The sequence below is a fragment of the Scyliorhinus torazame genome, chromosome 16 (assembly GCF_047496885.1).
Source record: "Scyliorhinus torazame isolate Kashiwa2021f chromosome 16, sScyTor2.1, whole genome shotgun sequence".
Taxonomy (NCBI): domain Eukaryota; kingdom Metazoa; phylum Chordata; class Chondrichthyes; order Carcharhiniformes; family Scyliorhinidae; genus Scyliorhinus; species Scyliorhinus torazame.
Window position 1 is genome coordinate 12,073,648 of NC_092722.1, and position 24,284 is coordinate 12,097,931.

Below are 24,284 nucleotides of genomic sequence, written 5' to 3' on the forward strand. Positions count from 1 at the left end.
CCAGAACCATCCGTTTTCTTGCATTGTTGGGAGGTTGGGTAAGGCCCCACCCCACCTGTGCTCTCCCCATCGTTATGAACAGTCGCAGCTCAGTCTCTCTAAAGGTAACTGGAGAAGGCCAGTTATTTGTAATAGTTGTATCAGTGATTAAGCGAGCAGAAAATTAAGTATAAAATGGCAGCACTGAGGCTCTCACCCACGTGATAGTCAGAATCTGCCCAGCCTCAGCCTAACGATAGTCAACCGTAGCAAATCCACCTTTCCACAGAAGATAAGCAACATCTGAACAAGGCTTCCAGGAAGAACAAAGAAACATTTTCATTTTTCTAGAACCTTTGACAGACTCGGGCTTTACGGCCACCACACTGACACACTTCCAAAGTGTAGTCACTCGAGTGGTTTAGCAATCGGGTAGTCAATTTGCGCACAGCAAGCTCCCGCCGACAGCAATGTGATGATGCCCAGTTGCAATCTGTTTTTAATGATGCTGATTGAAGGGTAAATGTTCACCCAGGACACTGGGGATAACATAACATCCCTGCTTTTCTTCTAAGTAGCGCTGTGGGATTTCTTTACACCCATCCGAATTGGGCAATGGGGCCTCAGTTTAGCATCTCTTCTGAAAGACATTATAGTGCTCTCTCGGTACTGGAGTGTCAGCCTAGATTAGCTGCTTGAATTCCTGGGGTGGACCTTGAACCCGCAGCTATTTAGCTCAGGAGCAGGATTGGTACCAACCGAGATGTGGCTGGTGATTAACAGAAGGGCACTGGACTCATTGAAAAAATGGTTCTTCAGTGGAGAGATAGTTGGGTTGGTCGACTGGAGAGATTAGATCAAGTGGCCGAAAGGACCTTCTTCACCCAGATGGATTGTTGATGCAGTTTACCAGTCCCTTCTGGTGCTTAGAGTTTTTGTTGCGCAATTTGTTGGCTAACTTAGGACCAAAAAATGACCCGGGGAGAATTTGCCTGATGATATCTGCTCTGGGCACTGGATTTCCAATGTCCCCGAGAGTCTTTCATTAATAGAATCATATTTTTTCACAACAGAAATGTCCCCGTGATCAGATTGGCTGCTGCGAAGGAACACCATGGGTATTAACATTTCCATTTGAATTACAGCAGTTATTTTAAGATGCTAGTCATTTTCTGAAGGCGTGTCTCTGATAGTGAGAAATATTGAGAATTTCTCTCTCCCTTTTTGTTTCTATTCTTTCTCTTCACCTTTAGGCTCGAAATGTCCGCTGAACTCCTGCGGCAAAAAGAGTTTGAGAACATGCACAGGCAGCGGATTCTTGGAGCCGACCCCTTGTCTCTACATTCCGGTTTGCCCCCCGATCATCCTGCGCTGCGGAGCATCCACGACATTCCCGAAGGCCACCCGCTGCGGGAGGAGCTCTCCCGCCGGAACGCCATGCTGGTCCTACGGCATAACACGGCACCGCTGCTCTCTCTCAACCACGCTGTGCCTGGCAGCATCCCGCCAAAGGAACCGGGGCGGAAGGGCGCCAGGAAGGGGGCCCACCACAGGACAGAGATGCATTGCCCCGGCGAGATCAAGGACCACCACGAGATCCGGGCCCGGGACGGGAACGCTGAGTGCAACGACGAGGAGATGAAGGACTCGGAGAGCGATCTCGACGGGAGCGACGATAAGCCAGAAAACCTGAAGACTGAGGTGATCAGTTCAGTCCACGAACTCAAGGAATGCAAAGAGTCAATAAAATCTTGTGAGGGCATTAAGGAAATACACGAGGCTGCTGTCACTCAGAACCCCCCTTGTGCTTCGATGGGATCTCACTCTCCCAGCCATTTACTGGGCTCTGGAATGAATGAAGGCAAAGTGAGATACCTCCCTTCTGCTCCAGCGCCACTTCCTCAACCACTTCCGTTTGGATTTCCATACACAGCAAATCCTTACTTCCACACAGGTAAGGCAATGGGGCTGTCGTGGGGATAGAACCACCTGATTAACTCAATGTATTCCAGACATGGTGTGGTTCCCAAGATCTCAGTGGGCTGCACTTCAAACTGCTGAAGGGAACTGGAAATAATCTCCCATCTATAAAACGTTGGGGTTAGCGTGCAACCTGATAGGTTTACTGTGTTTCTTTCCTGGTGGCTCCTCTCCTCCCCAGGAGGTGCTGTGTCAGGGCACAGTTCCAGGGGCATAGAGATAAAGCCCTCGGGTACCCCTCTCAGTTGACCAGTCTTTATGTGTGAACTAGGACGGGTCAACAAGCTTTCAAACTACGGAGAGTTTAACAGATCGGCCACTCGTTAGCTTTGTCGAGTCAGAGAGTTTTACAGCACAATAAAAGGCCTTTCGGCCCATCCTGTCTGTGCCGGCCATCAAGCACCCATCTATTCTAATCCCATTTTCCAGCACTTGGTCTGTAGCCTTGTATGCTGTGGTGTTTCAAGTGCTCATGTTTGAGGATTCCCACCTCTACCACCCTTTCAGGCAGTGTGAGTTCCAGATTCCAAACCACACACTGGGTGAAAAAGTTTTCCCTCACATCTCTTGCCCATTACCGTAAATCTATGTCCCCTGATTATTAACCTATCTACTAAGGGGGTAAGTTCCTTCTACCCTATCTGTATCCCTCATAATTTTGTACACCTCAATCAGATGCCCCCTCAGCCTTCTTTGCTCTTAAGGAAAACAACCCCAGCCTATCCAGTCTCTCTTTATAGCTGAAACGCTGCAGCCCAGGCAACGTCCTGGTGAATCTCCTCTGCACCCTTTCTAGCGCAATCACATCCTTCCTATAATGTGATGACCAGAACTGCTCACAATACCCTAGTTGTGACCTAACAAGCGTTTTATAAAGCTCCAGTATAACCTCTCTGCTCTTATTTAATCCTCGGCTAATAAAGGCAAGCATCCCATATGCCTTCTTAACCACCTTATCTACCTGTCCTTCTGCCTTCAGGTATTTATGGCCATGCACCCCAAGGTCCCTCTGATCTTCTCTGCTTCCGAGCTCCTACTGTTCATTGTGTATTCCCTTGCATTATTAGTCCCCTCCCTAAAATGTACCGCCCACACTTATCTTCCTCTAATTTCTTTACTTTACACCCGGCTCGTACTCTAGCTACTTGCTGACCCCGAGACCAATCCTAGTATCTCTACTGTCAACCTGGCTGGGATTAGTTAGCTCATCATACACTGTGGACTGATGGGTCTAACTCACTACTCACACAGGTGATTTATTTAACTGGTGTATTATTACAACAGCTCCTTTGTAGCATCACAAATTAACTTTCCATTAGTAACTGAGTGGAATTTTTGAGTAGTGTCTGCTTGATCAATGTAACGAGCAACTGTATATTGAACGTCTTAATGCTGAGATGGACAGATTTGATTAGTGGTTAAGATATGGATCATACGTGGGTAATAGAGTTGCAGGACAGACAAGCCATGACCTAATTTAATAGTTGAACAAATTCAAGGGGCTGAATGGCCAACTCCCATACATGTACAACTGAGAATCCACCTCCAAGCACACGATATCTTTGCAACAACAACTTGAGTTTGTAAAACGCCCATGACATAAAATATCACACGGTGCCTCACAGGAGTGTTATCAAATAAACTTTGACATTGAGTCACATAGTGAGGTGTTAGAAGGATTTACCAGAAGCTTGAACAAAGAGTTGGGTTTTAATGAGTGTCTTAAAGAGGAGGGAGTTCCTAGACTGCTGAAGGCACAGTCACCAATGGTGGGCGATTGAAAATTGGGAAGCTGAAGAGGCCGGAGATTCAGAAGCGCAGATATCTCGAGGGTTATGGGGCTGGAGGAAGTTAGAGATAGGGCAGGGCGAGGTCGTGGAGGGATTTGAAACAAGAATGAGAGATTTAAAATTGTTGCCGGACTGGGGCGCCAGCTGCAGGTCGGTGAGTACAAGGATAATGGATGAGGAGGATTTTGTGCATGTTAGAGATAAGGCAGTAGAGTTCTGGATGAACTCCAGTTCACAGAGGATGTAAGTGGGAGGCCGGTCAGGAGTGCGTTGGAGTAGTTGACTTCTCCCGTGAACTGGTCAGGTGTGCACCGTTGCTATGGCATGTTGCTAAGCACCAAGTGATTCTTCAGACTGTCGAATCATTCCGGCGTTTCACAGTGGCTGACGGGGACAATTACATGGCTGATTGGGCTTGGCCGGCTGGACGCTCTGCTTCCTCCAATTACTGCTCAACACAATTCCCTAGGCAGCTCCTTCATCTCCAGGTCCTATGCTGGCTGCTTGTTCCATCGCTAAACTGCCCCCAAGAAAATCTGCTGCCAGCTAACAATTCCAGCTCATTGGGTTAATGGAGGGAACTGGGTGAAAGGTGTAGGCGCAAGATATTGCCAAGCTTCTGAAAAATGAACAAAAAGAACGCTGGAATGTAATGATTAGGTAATGAGGAGGGTGGGCTGCTATCCCTGTTGATCCAAGTGGTCAGTTTTCTGTGCGGCTACTTTGATGTAAGGCTCCGGTTACTAATGCCACCAAAGTTATGGAACAAGTCGACGCTAATTTCTGGGTTTAGTTGGGTTTAGTTGACAGTTGGAAAGCTGGGTTCTGAGAGGGCGGCGGTGTAAGTCATTTTGAATGAACACCCCCATTTGGGAATTATTGGCCGATCCTCGGGGAAAGCGGGTTACTGGATGGGCGAACATTGTACACACCCAGGGAATCGGAGGGGGGATGGGGGTTGTGAGGAGCAGACAAGTCAAGATTGGACTTTCTCTCCAGCTGATCCATAACCTTAAACCCCCCCCCCCCATTACTGTGTCCAGTGCAATACTAGGTCATTCACGTCCTTTCAAAGTTATGGAATCACTGGCTCTTTGATTGTTGTTCCTACCTTAAGTTCTCCAGTGCCAACAATCAGGTACTTCTTTGACCATCCCCAAATATATCAATGTTTGTCATGTGTGACTAAAGCTGGACACTCTACTCATAATTGTGGTCTGACCTTTGGGGCGTGACTTTCTTCAATTTCCTCCCATCATTGTGTTTCGGTCAGAGAGGATAGGTCTGTTTGGTTGGTCATTTCTAACCAGAGAATCAGATCCCAAGCCTATTTGACATTAATGATCAGATGAGTTCTGTGTTAATGACATTGCTGGTGACATAGTAGACACGCCTGGAGCAGGTGATCTGACCTTGTTTGAAAGGGTAATCTTAACAATGAGATATCTGTTCACTAAAATAAAAGCAATTTTCAGATGTGTCCATTAATGTCAAGACTGCCATGTATTGGTGATCTTTTGTTGTTCCTGGACCACCGTCTTGAGCTGCTGCAGTCCTGTCCTCCCGCAATACTGTTTTTAAAATAAATTTAGAGTATCCGATTCTTTTTGTTTTCCAATTAAGGGGCAATTTAGCGCGGCCAGTCCACCTACTCTGCACATCTTTTTGGGCTGTAGGGGTGAGACCCACGCAGACCCGGGGAGAATGTGCAAACTCCACACGGACAGTGATCCGGGGCCGCGGTCGAACCCGGGTCCTCAGCGCCTTGAGGTAGTAGTGCTAACCACTCCGCCGCCGTGCCGCCTTCCCACAATGCTGTCGGGTAGATATTCCAACATGTTGGTCCAGTGCGGTGAAGAGATGGTGATGTACGTTGAAGTTACGATGATGTGTGATGTGAACGAGAATTTGACTTTGCTGCCCTTGTCCCTGTGGCTGGCAGGTTTTGAAGGTACTGTCAATGAAGCCTTGGTGAGTTGTCGCAGTGCGTCTTGTAGATAGTACCCACTTCTGCCGCTGTGCATCGCTGGTAAAGGGGGTAGATGGAACATACACCGGGGAGTAATGTAAACTTTTTTCCTTTAAATTGCAGCATTTACTTCCACATGACTTTGTCCCCATGACTAAAAGCTGCAAGGACTATTAGATTGCATGTTATGCTGGTATTGGAAACTTGGATACACCCCGTGCTTTAATCAGCTATCTTTCCTTAACACTCGAGTACTCATTGTAACTGGAGTGTTATACTAATCTTCCTGATATAGATTATCAGATATAATACAGCACATCCAGGTTAAGCATGGATCTGGAGCTGTGCGCTATTTAGTATAATTGATGGTGAGGACAAAAGGTCAGAATAAACACCTGGTGAATTATTTTTTCGGGGGAGCGGACTGTAGTGGAAGATAAGAATTGTAAATGCTGCGGATGTTCCATTTCTTTGGTGGGTGGACCGCGCTTTTCTTCAATTTTGTTTCACTTTGCAATTTTCCATAATCTTGTGGATATTCCAGTTACTTGAAGGTTTTCAAAGGTTCGAGCCAATTCAGTTCTCTGGCGCCAATCAACATGTGACGGGGCAAGTGTCAGAAGGAGGAGCTGTGTCACTCCCAGGAGGATAGTGCACACTATCTTTTCAGTGCAAGAGGAAATGCCACTCTCCCGGTTGTGCCATCTTTTGGATGGGTCCCCTGCTGCTACTTTATGAACAGTAGGGGATTCTCCTGGTGCAATGGGGCTTTGGACAGCTCATAACTCCAATCATTGTCTCCTGTAATCTAGCCTTAATATTCCGCTCTCTTCAGGCTAAACGAGAGCCATTAAGAACTTTGTACCACAACTCCACTTTCTTGTGCTATCCCCATATTCCACAGTGGGCTAAACAGCTGGCTTGTAATGCAGAACAATGCCAGCAGTGCAGGTTCAATTCCCGTACTGGCCTCCCCGAACAGGCGCCGGAATGTGGCGACTAGGGGCTTTTCACATTAACTTCATTGAAGCCGACTTGTGACAATAAGTGATTATTATTATTCCTTAATTGCCATAGTACCCAAAATAGGAGCAAAGATCGTCAACCTGATGATCACCATGAACCTCGGTCCAATACTTTGGGAGATGTTGTGATGGACGGCTGCACAGGGGGAAAGGAACACTTCCATTGGGCAGAAAGTATGATTAAAGATTCACCTCGGAGAAGGGAAAACAATCAGATTCTGAATAATTCACTTCCTGACTCTCCAATGCCGGCCATCATCTACAAGGCACCAGTCAGGAGTGTGATGGAACACTCCCCGCTTGCCTGGGTGAGTGCAGTTCCTACAACACTCAAGAAGCTCGACACCACCCAGGACAAAGAAACCCGCTTGATTGCTACCCAAACATTCACTCCATCCACTACCAACGCTTGTAGTGGCCGTGTGTACCATCTACAAGATGCACACACTCCTGACTGGTGCCTTGTAGATGATGGCCGGCATTGGAGAGTCAGGAAGTGAATTATTCAGAATCTGATTGTTTTCCCTTCTCCGAGGTGAATCTTTAATCATACTTTCTGCCCAATGGAAGTGTTCCTTTCCCCCTGTGCAGCCGTCCATCACAACATCTCCCAAAGTATTGGACCGAGGTTCATGGTGATCATCAGGTTGACGATCTTTGCTCCTATTTTGGGTACTATGGCAATTAAGGAATAATAATAATCGCTTATTGTCACAAGTCGGCTTCAATGAACTTACCAAGGTTCCTCCGGCAACACCTTCCAAACCCACAACCTCTACTTTTCTAGAAGAGCAGCAGATACATGAGAACCCCACTATCTGGAGGTTCCCCTCCAAGCCACACACCATAATAATAATAATAATCTTTATTCGTGTGACAATAATAAAGTTGGCTTACATTAACACTGCAATGAAGTGTTACTGTGAAAATCCCCTAGTCGCCACACTCCGGCGCCTGTTCGGATACACAGAGGGAGAATTCAGAATGTCCAATTCACCTAAGAAGCACGTCTTTCAGGACTTGTGGGAGGAAACCGGAGCACCCAGAGGAAACCCACGCAGACACGGGGAGAACGTGCAGACTCCGCACAGTGACCCAAGCCGGGAATCAACCCTCGGACCCTGGCGCTGTGAAGCAACAGTGCTAAGCACTGTGCTACCGTGCCACCTTGGAAATGTATTGCCGTTCCTTTACTGTCACTGGGTCAAACTCCTGGAACTTCCTCCCTAACAGCACAGTGGATGTAACTACGCCAAGTGGAGTGCAGCGGTTCAAGAAGGCAGCATTCCACCACTTTCTGAAGGGGCAATTAGGGATGGGCAATAGATGCTGGCCTAGCCAGCGACGTCCACATCCCATAAATGAATAAAGAAAAATATTTGGAGGCAGTTACCTCCGCCCTGTAAAGTAATGAAACATTGCCGTAAGAACCTCAATGGCTCCACCAGAAAATTCCGCCCGCCCTGTGTGCGCTTCAACTTTAGAAATAAACACAATGGGCAAACAGTGGGCAGCACGGTAGCATTGTGGATAGCACAATTGCTTCACAGCTCCAGGGTCCCAGGTTCGATTCCGGCTTGGGTCACTGTCTGTGCGGAGTCTGCACGTTCTCCCCGTGTGTGCGTGGGTTTCCTCCGGGTGCTCCGGTTTCCTCCCACAGTCCAAAGATATGCAGGTTAGGTGGATTGGCCATGATAAATTGCCCTTAGTGTCCAAAATTGCCCTTAGTGTTGGGTGGGGTTACTGGGTTATGGGGGATCGGGTGGAGGTGTTGACCTTGGGTAGGGTGCTCTTTCCAAGAGCCGGTGCAGACTCGATGGGCCGAATGGTCCCCTTCTGCACTGTAAATTCTATGTTAATTTTAAGAAGTAAAGCAGAAAGTTCTGGAAATACTCGGCAGGTCTGGCAGCATCGATAGAGAGAGAGAAACAGTTAAGGTTTCAAGCTCAGTGGGACTCTTCATTGGAACCCTGAAGAGAAAGAAGGTTCTGATGAAGAATCATACTGGGTTCGAAACGTTAACTCTTTTTTTTCTCTCTCTCCACAGGTGCTCCCAGATCATTTTTCCAGCACTTTCTGTTTTTTATTTCAGATCTCCAGCATCTGCTGTATTTTGCTTTTATCATGACAGATTTCCGTGCCTAAAGAACAAGATGGTTTGTTACAATTAGCGGCAGTCGTCATGGTCACCACTGCTGAGTCTAGTTTTATATTATTCCCGATTTTACCAATTGAACTCAAATTCCACCAGCTGCCGTGGTGAGATTTGAACCCGAGTCCCCAGAGCTATAGTCTGAGCTTCTGCATCACTAGTCCAGTGACATTACCTCTAGCACCTTGCCCAATTTGATTGGGGCTGGAAGCGATGCAAAAGGTACCGTAGAACAACTGAGGCTTCTGAAATGAAGCAAAGTAGCTAACGGCAAAGTTCTTCACTCAGGCCCCATACGATGGGTGGAGCCTAGATAATCGTTGTGGTGAATAGCGTATCGGTCTCATCCTCCTATGATGCTGCTGCACTCTCCCTTTCCTCCTCTTCTATGTACAATAGCTAAAAGGGAATCCTAATTGGTAAACCAATGCTAGTCAATAGTACCTGCGTGTGCGTGTGTGGGGCCGAGGGGGGGGGGGGGTTAGCTCTGTTGAGACCCTCCCACTGGCGGTTTGACCTACTACTTAGCTGTTCCTGAAAACCAAGGGGAAAAAATCCCTTCAAATATGTCAGCTAATATTTTTCATACTGTGAGCAAAGTTCAGAAGTTTCCACTCCCAAGCTGTCGGTACTTGGGTACTGTGCCCACTTCCAGTCACATGTGACAAACATTCAAACCTTGGACGTGGATCAGAGAAGATCCATGACGTTGATCGTTGGCATCAGGAACCTTGACAGACCAAAGGCTCTTCAATCTTTCCTCACAAAGTCAACTTTGGAAAGAAGTGACCGTGAAACATTTTTTTAAAAAAAATTTAGTGTGCCCAATTCATTTTTGTCCAATTAAGGGGCAATTTAGCGTGGCCAATCCACCTACCCTGCACATCTTTGGGTTGTGGGGGCGAAACCCACGCAGACACAGGGAGAATGTGCAAACTCCACACGGACAGTGACTCAGAGCCGGGATCGAACCTGGGACCTTCGCGCCATGAGGCAACAGGGCTAACCCACTGCGCCACCGCGCTGCCCTGTGACCGTCGAACATGAGGATAAAGGAGGTACATCTGGAATATGACTATTGGGCCATGGGCCCAATTCAACCAATAAGGGGAACACTGATGACAGGAGATTCATCTTGGCACGAAGAGTGCTCAATCTCTGGATTGGACTCCTGGGGGAATTAATGGAGAATAATCAAGAGGTGCACCTACCCCGCACGAGTGGGGAACTGCAGAGTGTTTCTGCATGGATAGGCTGAGGTGGGTGTTCCTCATTCAGATCTGCCTTGTGGGTCACCCTGGGCTTGGCGTGAAAAAGCCACTGCAGTTCTAGGGAGGAGTCCACACCTTTAACGGTTAATTTTCTGAGAACGTTGAAGCAAAATGAAATGGCTGAGGTGAGAATAAGCAGTGTAATGAATGGGGCGCAAAGTGAAGGCAACAGCATGAGTCATGCAGACGCTGACGATTTATCACCATTTCAATATGGGAGCAACAGATTGTATTCCAGAAGCCACTTGTCTCTATATTGTCTATTATCTTCCTGTGCGGTTTGTGCATTTCTTAAACATCAATATCAACATTATAAATTTGCAATCCATTTTTTAAAAAAAAGGTCAATCTGTGGGTAAAAGCTCCTGTCAGCATGGCACTGCACAACGGTCAGTAGATAGACAGAAGCTGCATTCTGAGTTAGCCGGTGTCAGCTAGTTCGATGCTAAAGGTCTCAATGGTCTTCATGTATAGGGCAGCACGGTGGCTCAGTGGTTAGCACTGCAGTCTCACGGCGCCGAGGTCCCAGGTTCGATCCCGGCTCTGGGTCACTGTCCGTGTGGAGTTTGCACATTCTCCCAGTGTCTGCGTGGGTTTCGCCCCCACAACCCAAAGATGTGCAGGGTAGGTGGATTGGCCGCGCTAAATTGCCCCTTAATTGGAAAAAGTGAATTGGGTACTCTAAATTTATTTTTAAAAATGTATAGCGGGACTTGGTACAAAAGCAGGAAGGTTATGCTGAATCATTACGCATGCTCTGGTTATGACACAACTAGTGTATTGTTCTGGTCACCGCACTTTCGGGAGGATGTGAGGGACCTTGGGAGGGTGCAGAGGAGATTAACCAGAAAGGTCCCTGGGGTGCAACGGTATTACCATCAAGGTTTGGTGGAAGAAGATGCGAGTTGTTCTCCATTCTTCCAGGTGGGAGCAACAGAGGTTGAGAGGAGATTTGAAGGAGGTGTGCACGATTATGGGCAGAATTTGGAGCCGCATTAGCCGTCAGCGAGAACAGCGACGCGGGCGGAAAACACGGCAAGAATCGGGAAATGCCATTCTCACCGGCGCAATGGCATTTTCCGATTTTGTTTTTTCCCCCAGGCCACTCGCCGGTGGCTGAATGAGAAATCCGCCATGCAAGGTCAGGAACCGCATTTAAATGCATTAGCTCATCATTGGTGAGACCTCCCGCCGGGACAGCGCCCCACCCGCTGAGGTGCGGGTATCTGCGTTGGTGCAGGTGGCGGGTGGCAGGTGTGATGCCTGGTCAGTGCTGGTCTCCGAGATGTCTGCTTCGGATCTGGTGGGGTCTGTGGTATCCAGGAGCGGTCCTACTCGTCGTCGGCCAGCTCATAGAGCTCTCTCCTCAAATAGGGTTAGGGTCTTGAGCTCTGGCATCACTCCAGCCGGCTGTGCCCCCTCACATTTGTTGTGCTCCAGTTTCTCCTGTAATAAGACAGATGGGAAGAGTGTAGGTGGGAGTTGTGCCATGCCAGGTGGGGTTGAAGTCTGGCATGCGTGGGACGCGAGTGTGAGCGGACATTTCAGGGACACTAGAACTACTGGTGCGATTATTGGTGGGGTGGCACATGACCTTGGGTGGGGCGGGTGGGCGTGAGCGAACCTTGGGAGTGTGAGGGCCCTGTTAAGGGCTGCTCAGGGAGACGAGAGGAGGTTGACTTACCCTGGTTGCACGAAGAAGGTCATGAGACACTTCAAAGAGGCACAAGCAAAAAACTGGACAGAGTCAAAGGTGATATTAGTGTGGGTTATCTGAAGCTCGATTAGAGATGGGTTTTAAGGAGGGTCTGAAGCAAGGAAGGGGAGGCAGGAAGGTGGGAGTGATCAGGGAAGGAATTTGAGTGTGAGGCCTTTACAACTGAAGGCATTGTCACTGAATGTGGGACAAAGGGAAGGAAGAACGTAGCAGCAGCTGGGGTCTGAGTAATGAAGAGATTATGGGAGGATTGTAGTGCTGAAGGAGGTTTAAAAAAAAATTACAGGGGCAAAAACCTTGATGATATTTAAACACAAGAAGAGTGCATTTTAAGTTTGAGCTTTTGAGGCCTCGAGCCACTAAATCTGAGAGGACAGGGGCGATGGGTGAGTGGATCTTGGTGCAGTGTACAATATAGGGGCTGCCATATGCCATGCTGACAGAGTTTTGGGTGAGTCTAGAGAGTGCGGAGCGTGGATTATTGGTGAGGAGAGCATTGGAATAGTTAAGTCTGAAGGTGGCAAAGGTTCGAGGAAGAGGGTTTCAGCAGCCAAAGTACTGAGAAGGGGGCAGATGTTAAAGATGTAAAGCGAACTCTGGTTTGAATCGAGCTCTGATATTGTGAACGGTCTGCTCCAGTGTCTAAGGGAGTGGACAGGGAGGAGAGAGGAGACAGTGACGAGTGCACGCAGTGTGTGGCGGGGCCAAACGATGGTGGCTTTGAAGGAGATTGCAGCTCATTCAGGAGTTGATGTCAGATTAGCAGCTTTGACAACACAGAGGCAGCAGAGGGATTGAAAAGGAGGGGGGAAGGGGTTGGGGGGGGGGGGGTGGGGGGGGCGGGGGCAGAGTGGAGACTTGCTGTGTAACTGGGAAAGCTGAATTCCGGTCTGCACTGACTCGATTTACCTGTGAAGGTAGTTACTGGGATGAGGTGCGGTCAACACCTGTGAAATCTCATCCCCCTCAGATTCCCACGGACGGGAAGGGGGACAAATTAGTGTGTGGTGGGGGTGGGGGGATAATGAATAAAATGTTAACTTTTTGATGTGGCGTTTGATCGGTAGAAATGCCAGTCACGATTGGGGCTTGAGAAAAAAACTCAATCCTTGTAAATACTTTGATAGACCTGGTAAAAGGTTCTAAACATTGTGTTATCGAGAAATTTATAACAAAAATTCAGTTTCGGGTTTGACAAGTTCTACATGCAACCATATTTCTCCTTAGTAAACGCAATGTGACAGGTGAAAATAAGGAGTAGCAGTGTTAGCAAAATGTCAATAGTCAATCCATTCTGTTAACACAGCTCCATTCAGAAAAGCAGGCCGGCTGTTTGGGGGTGTAAATCAATGGGGCTGCTTGTGGAATGAATGCAACATTTGAAATGCAAACTCTCTTTGGGCCGACTTTCCGCTTGCCTCGTCGCGCCTCCCAGGGCACCTTGTGGGAAGTTTCACACATTACTTTGGAGTGAAAATGAAAAGGTATTTGAGTATTCACCAATGAAATCGCCCCGTCGCTCCCCATATCATGCCCCCAGTGTGTCAACTCTTTTTGATGGGCGCTTTCAAGTTTCCAGTACATTAAAACATTGTTAACCTCTGCAGTCGCTCGCTCCGTGGGATTTGCTGGCAAGGCTGCGAGGGCATTGAACGCCAAAACCCAGTGATGTGTTGGGTGTTCTGGATCACATACAGGTCACCAACACTTGAAGTAGTGCAACACTATTTTATTAAAAGGTTAACTATTTAAACATACTTGAACTGTGGGTAAATACGATACCAGCTTTAACTAAAGACCTTTGCCTTGTCCTAACCAGTCGATGCACTCAGCACATGGTGAATGTCTGTGTTGCAGGCTGTGAGCTCTGTGCTCCGAGCTGGCTGCTACTCGAATGAGCGGGATCTCTGATGCCCCCTGTCTTTATAGTGCGTGTGCTCTCACTGGTGATTGGCTGCGGTGTGGTGTATGTTGATTGGTCCCACTGTGTGTCCATCAGTGTGGGTCTGCACCATGATATACTGCTGTATATTATGACATCCCTCCTTTTATCTAAAAAAATGTGCCTGCGTGACAATAAATAGTGTGTGGTGAATGTTCCTGACTACGTGTGTCTGAAATATTTACAGGACTATGTACATAAAACTAAGTTATGTACATGGGAAGGTGCCTGGTGCAGAAAAAACAGTGTGTCATACAAATAACGAGATGAACACTATATACAAACCACTTGAACTATTAAACGGAAGAACATAACAGACCAGAGAGTCCATTAGTGCACTAAGTTCACAAATTAAGTCTCTGAGGTGGGCGACGAATTCTGGTTGACCGCCTCAAGGGTGGGTCGGGAGCCGCCGGCTGAGGAGCGGGCTGGACTGCGTCAGAGTGAGGAGGATGCAGAGTAACACGAATCTCCACATAGTCCAGCTCAGGGACAACAGGAGGGCGTGGCGCTGGCGGAGGATCACGCAGCGAGCGCGGAACGAGACGAAGGGCATGTCGATTACGGCGCAGAATGGAACCATCCGGTAGACGAACCAGGAGCGTGCGGGGAGCCACCTGCCGAAGAACCACAGCAGTTGCAGACCAGCCACCATCCGGAAGATGGATGTGGACGTTGTCATCTGGAGCCAGAGCAGGGAGATCAGCTGCACGGGCGTCATGAGCCGCCTTGTGCTGTGCACGGGGCAGTTGCATTCGTTGAAGGACCGGGACGTGGTCGAGGTCTGGGACGTGAATGGACGGCACCGTCGTCCTCAGGGTGCGACCCATGAGCAGCTGGGCTGGCGACAGGCCAGTGGACAGTGGGGCCGAGCGATAGGCCAGCAGGGCGAGGAAGAAGTCGGATCCCGCATCAGCAGCCTTGCAGAGGAGCCGTTTGACTATGTGGACGCCCTTCTCTGCTTTGCCATTGGATTGGGGGTACAGGGGACTGGATGTCACATGCACAAAGTTGTACCTCCTGGCAAAGTTGGACCATTCCTGGCTTGCGAAGCAGGGGCCATTGTCCGACATCACAGTGAGTGGGATGCCGTGACGAGCAAAGGTGTCCTTACAGGCACGGATGACTGCAGATGGTGATGTCGTGCAAACGTACCACCTCCGGGTAGTTTGAAAAATAGTCTACAATCAGAACATAGTCCCTGCCCAGCGCGTGGAACAGGTCAATGCTGACCTTGGACCAAGGGGACGTGTCCAACTCAAGGGGCTGTAGGGTCTCACGTGGTTGGGCCGGCTGGAAACGCTGACAGGTGGGGCAGTTGAGCACTGTGTTGGCGATGTTGTCATTGATGCCGGGCCAGTACACTGCCGCAGTCTCGCGGCGAATTTGGACGAGGCGTTCATCCGTGGCCGGTAGATTGGAGGCCACGAAGGCCACATGGGCGTCAACCTGGCAGACAAATCCCGCTGGGTCACACGCCCTGCATAGAGCGTCGGCTATGATCAGGTCTTTGCCCGGGGTGTATACGAGCTGGAAGTCATATCGCCGGAGCTTGAGCAGAATGCGCTGGAAGCGAGGCGTCATGTCGTTCAAGTCTTTTTGTATTATATTGACCAGCGGGCAAAAGGCCCAGGCACTCCTTTTCTATCTGCGCATAGCGCTGTTCCGTGGGGGTCATGGCGCGTGACGCATATGCAACGGGGGCCCATGATGAGGCCTCATCGCGTTGCAGGAGCACCGCCCCAATGCGGATTGGCTGGCATCGGTCAAAATTTTTGTCTCTTTCGCTGGATCAGAAAAAGCCAATACCGGGGCCATGGTGAGTTTGGTTTTGAGTTCTCTCCATTCGCGCTCGTGGGCAGGAAGCCATTGGAAGTCTGTCGTCTTCCTGACCAGGTTCCTGAGAGCTGTGGTATGAGAGGCGAGGTTAGGGATGAACTTCCCTAGGAAGTTGACCATGCCCAGAAATCGGAGGACCGCCTTCTTGTCCTCTGGCTTTTTCATGGCTGTGATAGCAGCCACCTTGTCCGCATCCGGCCGCACACCCAACTGGGAGATGTGGTCCCCTAGGAACTTGAGGTCCGTCTGGTCGAAGGAGCATTTGGCTCTGTTGAGGCGTAGGCCCTGCTCCCGTATGCGTTTGAACACGCGCTGGAGGCGACTGACATACTCCTACGGGGTGGTGGACCAAATGATTATGTCGTCGACATAGACGCGAACACCTTCAATGCCTTCCATCATTTGTTCCATGATCCTGTGGAACACTTCTGACGCCGATATGATCCCAAACGGCATCCTGTTGTAACAATATCTGCCAAAAGGGGTGTTAAAGGTACACAGTTTCCTGCTGGATCTGTCTAGTTGAATTTGCCAGAATCCTTTTGAGGCGTCAAGTTTGGTGAAGAGCTTGGAGCTAGCCATCTCGCATGTGATCTCTTCGCGCTTGGGGATTGGGTAATGGTCCCTCATTATGTTGCGATTCAGATCCTTTGGATCAATGCAGATTCTGAGCTCGCCGGAAGGCTTCTTTACGCACACCATGGAACTGACCCAGTTGGTTGGTTCCGTAACTCTGGAGATCACTCCTTGGCCTTGGAGGTCCTGCAGCTGCTGCTGGAGGCGGTCCTTGAGGGGTGCTGGGACTCTGCGAGGTGCATGCACCACAGGCTGTGTTGGACCAAATTGGACTGTTTGAGTATGATCTTGTAAGTATATGGGAGCGTACCCATGCCTTCGAAGACATCGCGGTGCTGGTCGATGATGGCGTTGAGTTGCGCCCTGAAGTCAGCATCCTGGAAGGCAGACGTGTCATCAGGAGAGAGAGAGTGAACTCTTTGAACGAGGTTTAGCAGCGTCTGTGCGCCAGGCAGAGAGTCCTCTGAGGAGCCCACGATCTCGAAAGGAAGGATGGCTTTTCGTGACTTGTGCGTCACTTCGAGTTGGCATGAGCCGGTAGCAGGAATGATGTTGCCATTGTCGACCAATAGCTGGCAGGCCGATGGAAGAATAGTTGGTTTGACACACAGGCTTTGGAAAGCAGACCACGTCATGAGATTGGCGGAGGCACCAGTGTCCAGGCGGAATCGTATTTGGGACCGGTTGACCGTCAGGGTGGCACACCACTCATCGTCTGGATCGATGCTGTATACCGACAGCGGCTGGTGTCTTTGCTTCGGGGACAGCCTGTTTTTCATTACGACACTGACTCGAAAAGGCGCCTTCGGGTCCTCGGTGTCACTGCTGTGTGGGAGGTCCGCATCGGACTCTGTGACCGTGGGTTGAATTGCCCGAACATTCCTGCGAGGCTGGCTGAAGCGATATGAATTGGAAGGCTGAGCTGCTCGACAGCAGGCAGCATAGAGGCCAAGTCTTCCACATCGAGATTTTGCGGGGCATTGCCGTTTAAATGGGCGGAGCCACAGTTGCCGCACGTCGTGACGTCAGCACGGTACGGTCATGCGTGGTGCGCGCCTGCACATTATGTTCCTCCACGTCGCCGTCCCCTCGTTTGGTGCGTACAAGAGCGGGGGTCCGCGAAAAGCGTGCAAAATGGCCGCCCTCATCCAGGCTAAGGCCCTGGAGGTGTTCAATCACTTGGACCCATTCCGCCTCGTGGGGACCTTGCCGCGCCGTTTCAGCCGCTTGTATATGGGAGTACCGACTGGTGGCATTTTCATGTAGTACACAGGTCTCGATGGCAGTCGCTAGGGTGAGTTGCTTTACTTTGAGGAGCTGCTGACGTAGGGGGTCCGACTGAACACCAAAAACGATCTGGTCGCGTATCATGGAGTCGGAGGTGGGCCCGTAGCTGAAAGATTGCGCAAGGATGCGGAGGTGCGTTAGAAAGGAATGGAAAGGTTCGTCCTTACCCTGCAAACGCTGCAGGAACACGTAGCGTTCGAAACTTTCATTCACCTCTACGCTGCAGTGAGTGTCAAACTTGAGGAGAACCGTCTTGAACTTCGTCTTGTCTTCGTCATCTGCAAAGTTGAGAGAGTCGAAAATGTGGGCGGCATGGTCCCCGGCCATGGAGAGGAGCAGAGCAATCGTTCTGGTGTCCGAGGCGCCCTCCCTGTCCGTGGCTTCGAGGAAGAGCTGGAAGCGCTGTTTGAAAATCTTCCAGTTGGCCCCAAAGTTGCCGGCGATGCGGAACGGCGGCGGGCTGATGTTGTCCATGTTACAGGATGACGGAATGCTGGCGGAAGGCAGATCACTTGCAGGTAGGTCTAAGAAGTGCTAGTATGCAACCACTCCTGGTATCATGATGCGTTGGGTGTTCTGGATCACATACAGGTGACCAACACTTGAAGTAGTGCAACACTATTTTATTAAAAGGTTAACTATTTAAACATACTTGAACTGTGGGTAAATACGATACCAGCTTTAACGAAAGACCTTTGCCTTGTCCTAACCAGTTGATGCACTCAGCACATGGTGAATGTCTGTGTTGCAGGCTGTGAGCTCTGTGCTCCTAGCTAGCTGCTACTCGAATGAGCGGGAACTTTAGGTGCTCAGGGAGCCCAGCAAACCATAGCCATATGTTCTGGGCATGCCCAGCGCTGGAGGAATTTTGGAAGGGCGTAGCGAGGACGGTGTCGAGGGTGGTAGGATCCAATGTCAAACAGGGCTGGGGGCTCACAATATTTGGGGTGGCAGAGGAGCCGGGAGTGCAGGAGGCAAAAGAGGCCGTAATTCTGGCCTTTGCGTCCCTGGTAGCCCGGCGAAGGATTCTCCTTCAGTGGAAAGATGCGAGGCCCCCAAGCGTGGAATTCTGGATCAGCGATATGGCGGGGTTCATTAAATTGGAGAGGGTGAAATTCGCCTTGAGAGGGTCGGTACAAGGGTTCTTTAGGCGGTGGCAACCGTTCTTAGACTTTCTAGCAGAACGATAGACATTGGTCAATGGCAGCAGCAGCTCGGGGTGGGGAGGGGGGGGGGCGGGTTTACTTTATTTTTGTTGATGTTATTTACACTGGAGGGTCTGAGGGGGTGTATACACCTGTTGTGTTAAGTCGGGGTGTTAATGTTAATTTATTATTTATGTATGGGGGGTTGCTTTTCTAGATTGTGTTTTGTACTTAACCCTGTTGGGTTCTTTTTTTTCATTTTGTTATTGATATTTTATGAAAACCTTTTAATAAAAATTATTTTTAAAAAATGAATGAGCGGGAACTCTGATGCCCCCTGTCTTTATAGTGCGTGTGCTCTCCCTGGTGATTGGCTGCGGTGTTGTGTGTGTTGATTGGTCTTGCTGTGTGTCCATCAGTGTGTGTGTCTGCACCATGATATACTGGTGTATATTATGACACCCCGTGGTTGGGATTTCCCTCACGCCACGCCCCCCACCTCCCCCCTTTCACCGCGCCGCGCTTTCGGATGGTGGAGGCGAATCACCATTGGCCACTGGTAGGATCTTTCAGCCCCGCCAAATTCAATGGCCGTTGGTGTTGCTCTCCTGCCATGCTGCCGGGCAACCTGGGGTGGGGGGAGGGTCTGTCACCTCCGGTGGGACTGGAAGATCTGGGCCAACATATCTGTTTACATACACTTTACAGCTGGGTAGTGAGGTGACCGGGACTTGGGAATTTCCTCCTTATTTCAACGTCATCGCAGATAACTAACGGTCACACCATAGCTAGGGCTTGGCAGTGGGATCCACATTAGAGTCACTGGACATCCATCAGGAACTGGTGGCCACTGATGCCCACACATTGTGCAAGTTGTGAACGCTCAGCTCAGCGCAAACCAGGCCTTAGGCCTGTGTTGCTGATATGAGGGGGAGGGGAGGCTCGGTAGCTGGGCAGTTGAAAGTGTCATGCCACGATGCCCCCTGGCATTCTGAGTGTGTCGCAGGCTAGATGGACCCATCACTTCGATACACCGGTATACCACACTGGGCCCCCCCCCCGGCACGGCGAATCACCAAGAGGGTTGCAATCCTATTTTTACCCCCGTTTTGTTTTGTTGAATCTCCTTCGACCCCCTTCCCCACCGGCCGCCGTCTTCAACTTTCGCTCGGACTGGGCAATTTTCGAAATCAGGAGACGGGTCCCTTAAAATTGAACTTGTGCCGCCTTGTAAAGGGGGCCTATGAGCATCCTGTCAACATTTCCCTCACAGACTACACTCACGCATGTAGAGAACAAGAGAGGCCAGAGAGCCGCAAATGTACAGGCATCTATTCTTTCGAAAAATCAATTGTCCTCTACTTTAACAGCGGGCTCAGGTAACTGCTTTCTAAATGATGCATGAATTTGTTCTGGATTTGCACGACACCACACACACAAAAATAACTCCAAACGGGTGTCCGACTTTAATTGTCCTACACGCTTGCCAGGAACCTACTCTTTCTATCCCCCCCCCCCCCCCCCCCCCACTTCCCCTCCCCCCAACACATTGGCAATCCCAAATTCAATGCATTCCAAAAATTAGTCCAATAACCTCACGGTTAAATAGCATCATTCACTCATACCACCCCAGCCTCCCACATTAACCATCATGTTTTAATTTTATGGTCTTATTTCTTTTGCTGAGGAGAATTTTTGCTGTTGAAAATAACGTTTTACGGTGGGGACAACAGATTGCTGCCGTGAGTGGTTCAGTTGCCCATTTGATCACCGCACCCCCCCCCCCCCCCCAACCCCATAGCCATCCTTGAACAGCTGAGTGGAATAATCCCATTGACATCTAGATGAGGTCTGAGGAAAAGCTGTGCACCGGTCGTTCAGCAAACAAAACAAAAACCTAATCAAGTTGGTGCTAAAAGTCCTGAACGAACAAGTGTAAATCTAGTTTGCTCTCCCCCACTCCCCCCCCCCCCCCACACTATGGTCGAGGCAGACTGAGGTAGAGAATAACTGCGCCCGCTGCCTCCAGGATCCACAGCTAATTTGTTCCAATGGGAAAGCGACGCTGCAGGCAGCAGCACCAGAGTGAGTGCGAGCGGAGCTTAATGGGAAATGTGCTAAGGTCACGGAGAAGGAATGGTGTTGCGGTCCCAGGAGGAGGATGTGATTCACTGCTTCAAGCTGGAAAACTTTTTCCACCAGCCCTGGGTCATACAGCAGGACAAGTTAGAAAATAAAAGCAATGTCAGGAGATTTACCGTAATCTGCTGTCGCCTTTATGCGGTCCTCCTCGGCCGTGGAGTAAACTGCAGAGACTGGAGCTTTTTTTCTGTGTTCGAGTTAACTGTTTACTATCTGTTTTTTATTTTCTAAATTCACTCGTGCGACGTGAGTGTCCCTTGGCGAGGCCGGCGTCTGCTGTTCACCCCTGATTGACCTCGCCGCCGTTAACCTCTGCAGTCCATCTGAGAATCGATATACCCATAGGAGGGAGGGAGTTCAAGGCGTCTGACGCAGCGACTTTGAAGGAACGGCAATAAGGTTCCTAGTCAGGATGATGCCTGGCTTGGAGGGCCGACCCCACGTGTCTGCTGCCCTTGTCATCCCCGGCGGTAGAAGCTGGGTAGCACAGTGGCTGGCACTGCGGTCTCACAGCGCCAGGGTCCCAGGTTCAATTCCCGGCTTGGGTCACTGTCTGTGTGGAGTCTGCACGTGTGTGCGTGGGTTTCCTCCGGGTGCTGCGGTTTCCTCCCACAGTCCAAAGACGTGCAGGTTAGGTGGATTGGCCGTGATAAATTGCCCTTAGTGTCCAAGAAAAGGTTAGGAGGGGTTATTGGGTTACGGGGATAGGGTGGAGGTCAGGGCTTAAGTGGATCGGTGCAGACTCGATGGGCCGAATGGCCCCCTTCTGCACTGTATATTCCCCTTCCCCTCAGCCCCGGATTCATTGACTGGGGGGTGTTCCCCTAATGCACTGTGTCGTGTCTCCGATTCACATAGTAATTGAGAAACCACCCAATGTGTCCTTGTCAAAATCAAGCTCTGTATGTCTGCCAAAGACAGATTATACCTGGAATCAAATGCTCTATCAAGGACATAAATGCACATTTTGCTTTCTAATTCACAGGTGTCCTGTCTGAAGGAGCGACTTGTCAATGGGAAAGCAATTTATTTTAAAAGGCCCCTTGATAAATGAATTGACAGGCACCAGAGGGTTTAAACTGGCCTCGTCAGTCCTTCAGAGAGTTAAACCAGCAGTTTGCATTTTGGAAACCAAAAAAAAAAGAAGAAATCCTGAAGCCAAGTGGCTTTTCCTTTTTTTGAAATCAGGACACTGAATCGGTCCAAACCACAAGGAACAAACTTCATGAAAACGCTGATAAACAGCGAGCCGGAAGGAAATACTTGGACTGCAGTCAGAATAAGGAAGTGGCTGGTTTTGAAGCCAAAGGTGACCTCGTCAGATCCCTGTGGATCACACACGCTGGCAGCCGACAGCTAAGTAGCTTCGTATGTGTGGGGAGTTGGCCTGAAGGAATTGATTTAACTTCCACTTCCTCTGCTCACTGAACCATAATAGAGCTGCTGCAAGCCTAGGCAATGTGCAGGACTTCCTGTAAAGCTTGTGCACAGAGAGCAGCTCAGACTAGTTAATAGGTTGTGAGGAGTAAGGGTCATCCTCCTATTAGTATTTGGTGGTGATATTTAGATATTGAACCTCTCCAAGAATGGAATTCACCACTTTCAACTTTGCTCCCCCCCCCGAGGATCTTGAAGGTGCCAATTCCTACCAGAGGTATTAATTCGACAGGGCACGGGGATATCCCAGGACCTCCCTCAGTGGCCATTCTTGGTGTATGATTTGGCCAGATATTTGACTGTGGGTGGAATCGCAGCCCAGCATGATCCATTTGTACCTGACACCCATACATGCACTTTCCAGCAGGGTTTCGTGAGTTCATGGTTATCAGGGGCAGGAACTCTGGGTGAGGGCGGCACATGGGCACAGTGGTTAGCACTGTTGCTTCACAACGCCAGGGTCCCAGGTTCAATTCCTGGCTTGGCTCACTGTCTGTGCGGAGTCTGCGCGTTCTCCCCGTGTCTGCGTGGGTTTCCTCCGGGTGCTCCGGTTTCCTCCCACAAGTCCTGAAAGACGTGCTTGCTAGGTGAATTGGACATTCTGACTTCTCCTTCAGTGTACCTGAACAGGCGCCAGGATGTGGCAATTAGGGGCTTTTCACGGTAACTTCATTGCAGTGTTAATGTAAGCCTCCTTGTGACACCAATGAAGATTATCATTATTATATCAGCCTCCCAGCACCACCACCCCAACGCCTAACCTGCCCTCTCTCTCTCAACAATGACACTTGCCTTGGACATTGTTACATTTTTGAATGGTATCAAAAGTAACTTGGGTTATACACCAGTTGCGATTGAGAGGTTGTCTGATGCCAGGCGTTATATCAGCCTCACACTATGAATTGTTTGCAAAGTGGACTCCCTTTCGGTTTCCTCCCTTCCCTCACAGCGAGGCACCGGTCTCTGTTTGCAAAGCTAAATATTAAAGCATTGTTACCTCTGGAGTCTCCAAGGATCTTCCTTGGCCCCCCTCCTATTTCTCATCTCCACATTATCCCTCAGCAACAACATCAGGCTCCAGCTGTGCAAGATTACAAACGTTTGTCGATTAGTCATACTGCTGGTCTGGGCTCTTGTATTGGATGAGCTGAAATAATCTTCAATTAAATCTTGGCAAGACTGAAATCCATTTTCTATAGGCCCCCCAATAGTAGCAGAGATGTGGAGGAACAGATTGGGAAACAGATTTTGGAAAGGTGCAGAAGTCATAGGGTAGTAGTCATGGGCGACTTTAACTTCCCAAATATTGAGTGGAAACTCTTTAGATCAAATAGTTTGGATGGGGTGGTGTTTGTGCAGTGTGTCCAGGAAGCTTTTCTAACGCAGTATGTAGATTGTCCGACCAGAGGAGGGGCAATATTGGATTTAGTACTGGGTAATGAGCCAGGGCAAGTGATAGATTTGTTAGTGGGGGAGCATTTTGGAGATAGTGACCACAATTCTGTGACTTTCACTTTAGTAATGGAGAGGGATAGGTACGTGCAACAGGGCAAGGTTTACAATTGGGGGAAGGGTAAATACGATGTTGTCAGACAAGAATTGAAGTGCATAAGTTGGGAACATAGGCTGGCAGGGAAGGACACAAATGAAATGTGGAACTTGTTCAAGGAACAGGTGCTACGTGTCCTTGATATGTATGTCCCTGTCAGGCAGGGAAGAGATGGTCGAGTGAGGGAACCATGGTTGACAAGAGAGGTTGAATGTCTTGTTAAGAGGAAAAAGGTGACTTATGTAAGGCTGAGGAAACAAGGTTCAGACAGGGCATTGGAGGGATACAAGATAGCCAGGAGGGAACTGAAGAAAGGGATTAGGAGAGCTAAGAGAGGGCATGAACAATCTTTGGCGGGTAGGATCAAGGAAAACCCCAAGGCCTTTTACACATATGTGAGAAATATGAGAATGACTAGAGCGAGGGTAGGTCCGATCAAGGACAGTAGCGGGAGATTGTGTATTGAGTCTGAAGAGATAGGAGA

At 49.4% G+C, this 24,284-nt stretch overlaps 1 protein-coding gene across 13 annotated transcripts in view; it reads left to right on the plus strand.

The window, feature by feature from the left end:
- The window catches only part of samd11 (sterile alpha motif domain containing 11), a 311,850-nt gene that overhangs the window by 271,405 nt on the left and 16,161 nt on the right, over window positions 1–24,284 (plus strand). For 11 of the 13 annotated variants that reach the window (XM_072477949.1, XM_072477943.1, XM_072477944.1 and 8 more), the window contains 2 exons: window positions 1,053–1,097; window positions 1,233–1,933. In XM_072477949.1, the coding sequence (XP_072334050.1) occupies window positions 1,053–1,097; window positions 1,233–1,933 (746 nt within the window). The remainder of the gene's footprint in view (window positions 1–1,052; window positions 1,098–1,232; window positions 1,934–24,284) is intronic. The other 2 variants (XM_072477945.1, XM_072477948.1) reach the window with 1 other exon arrangement.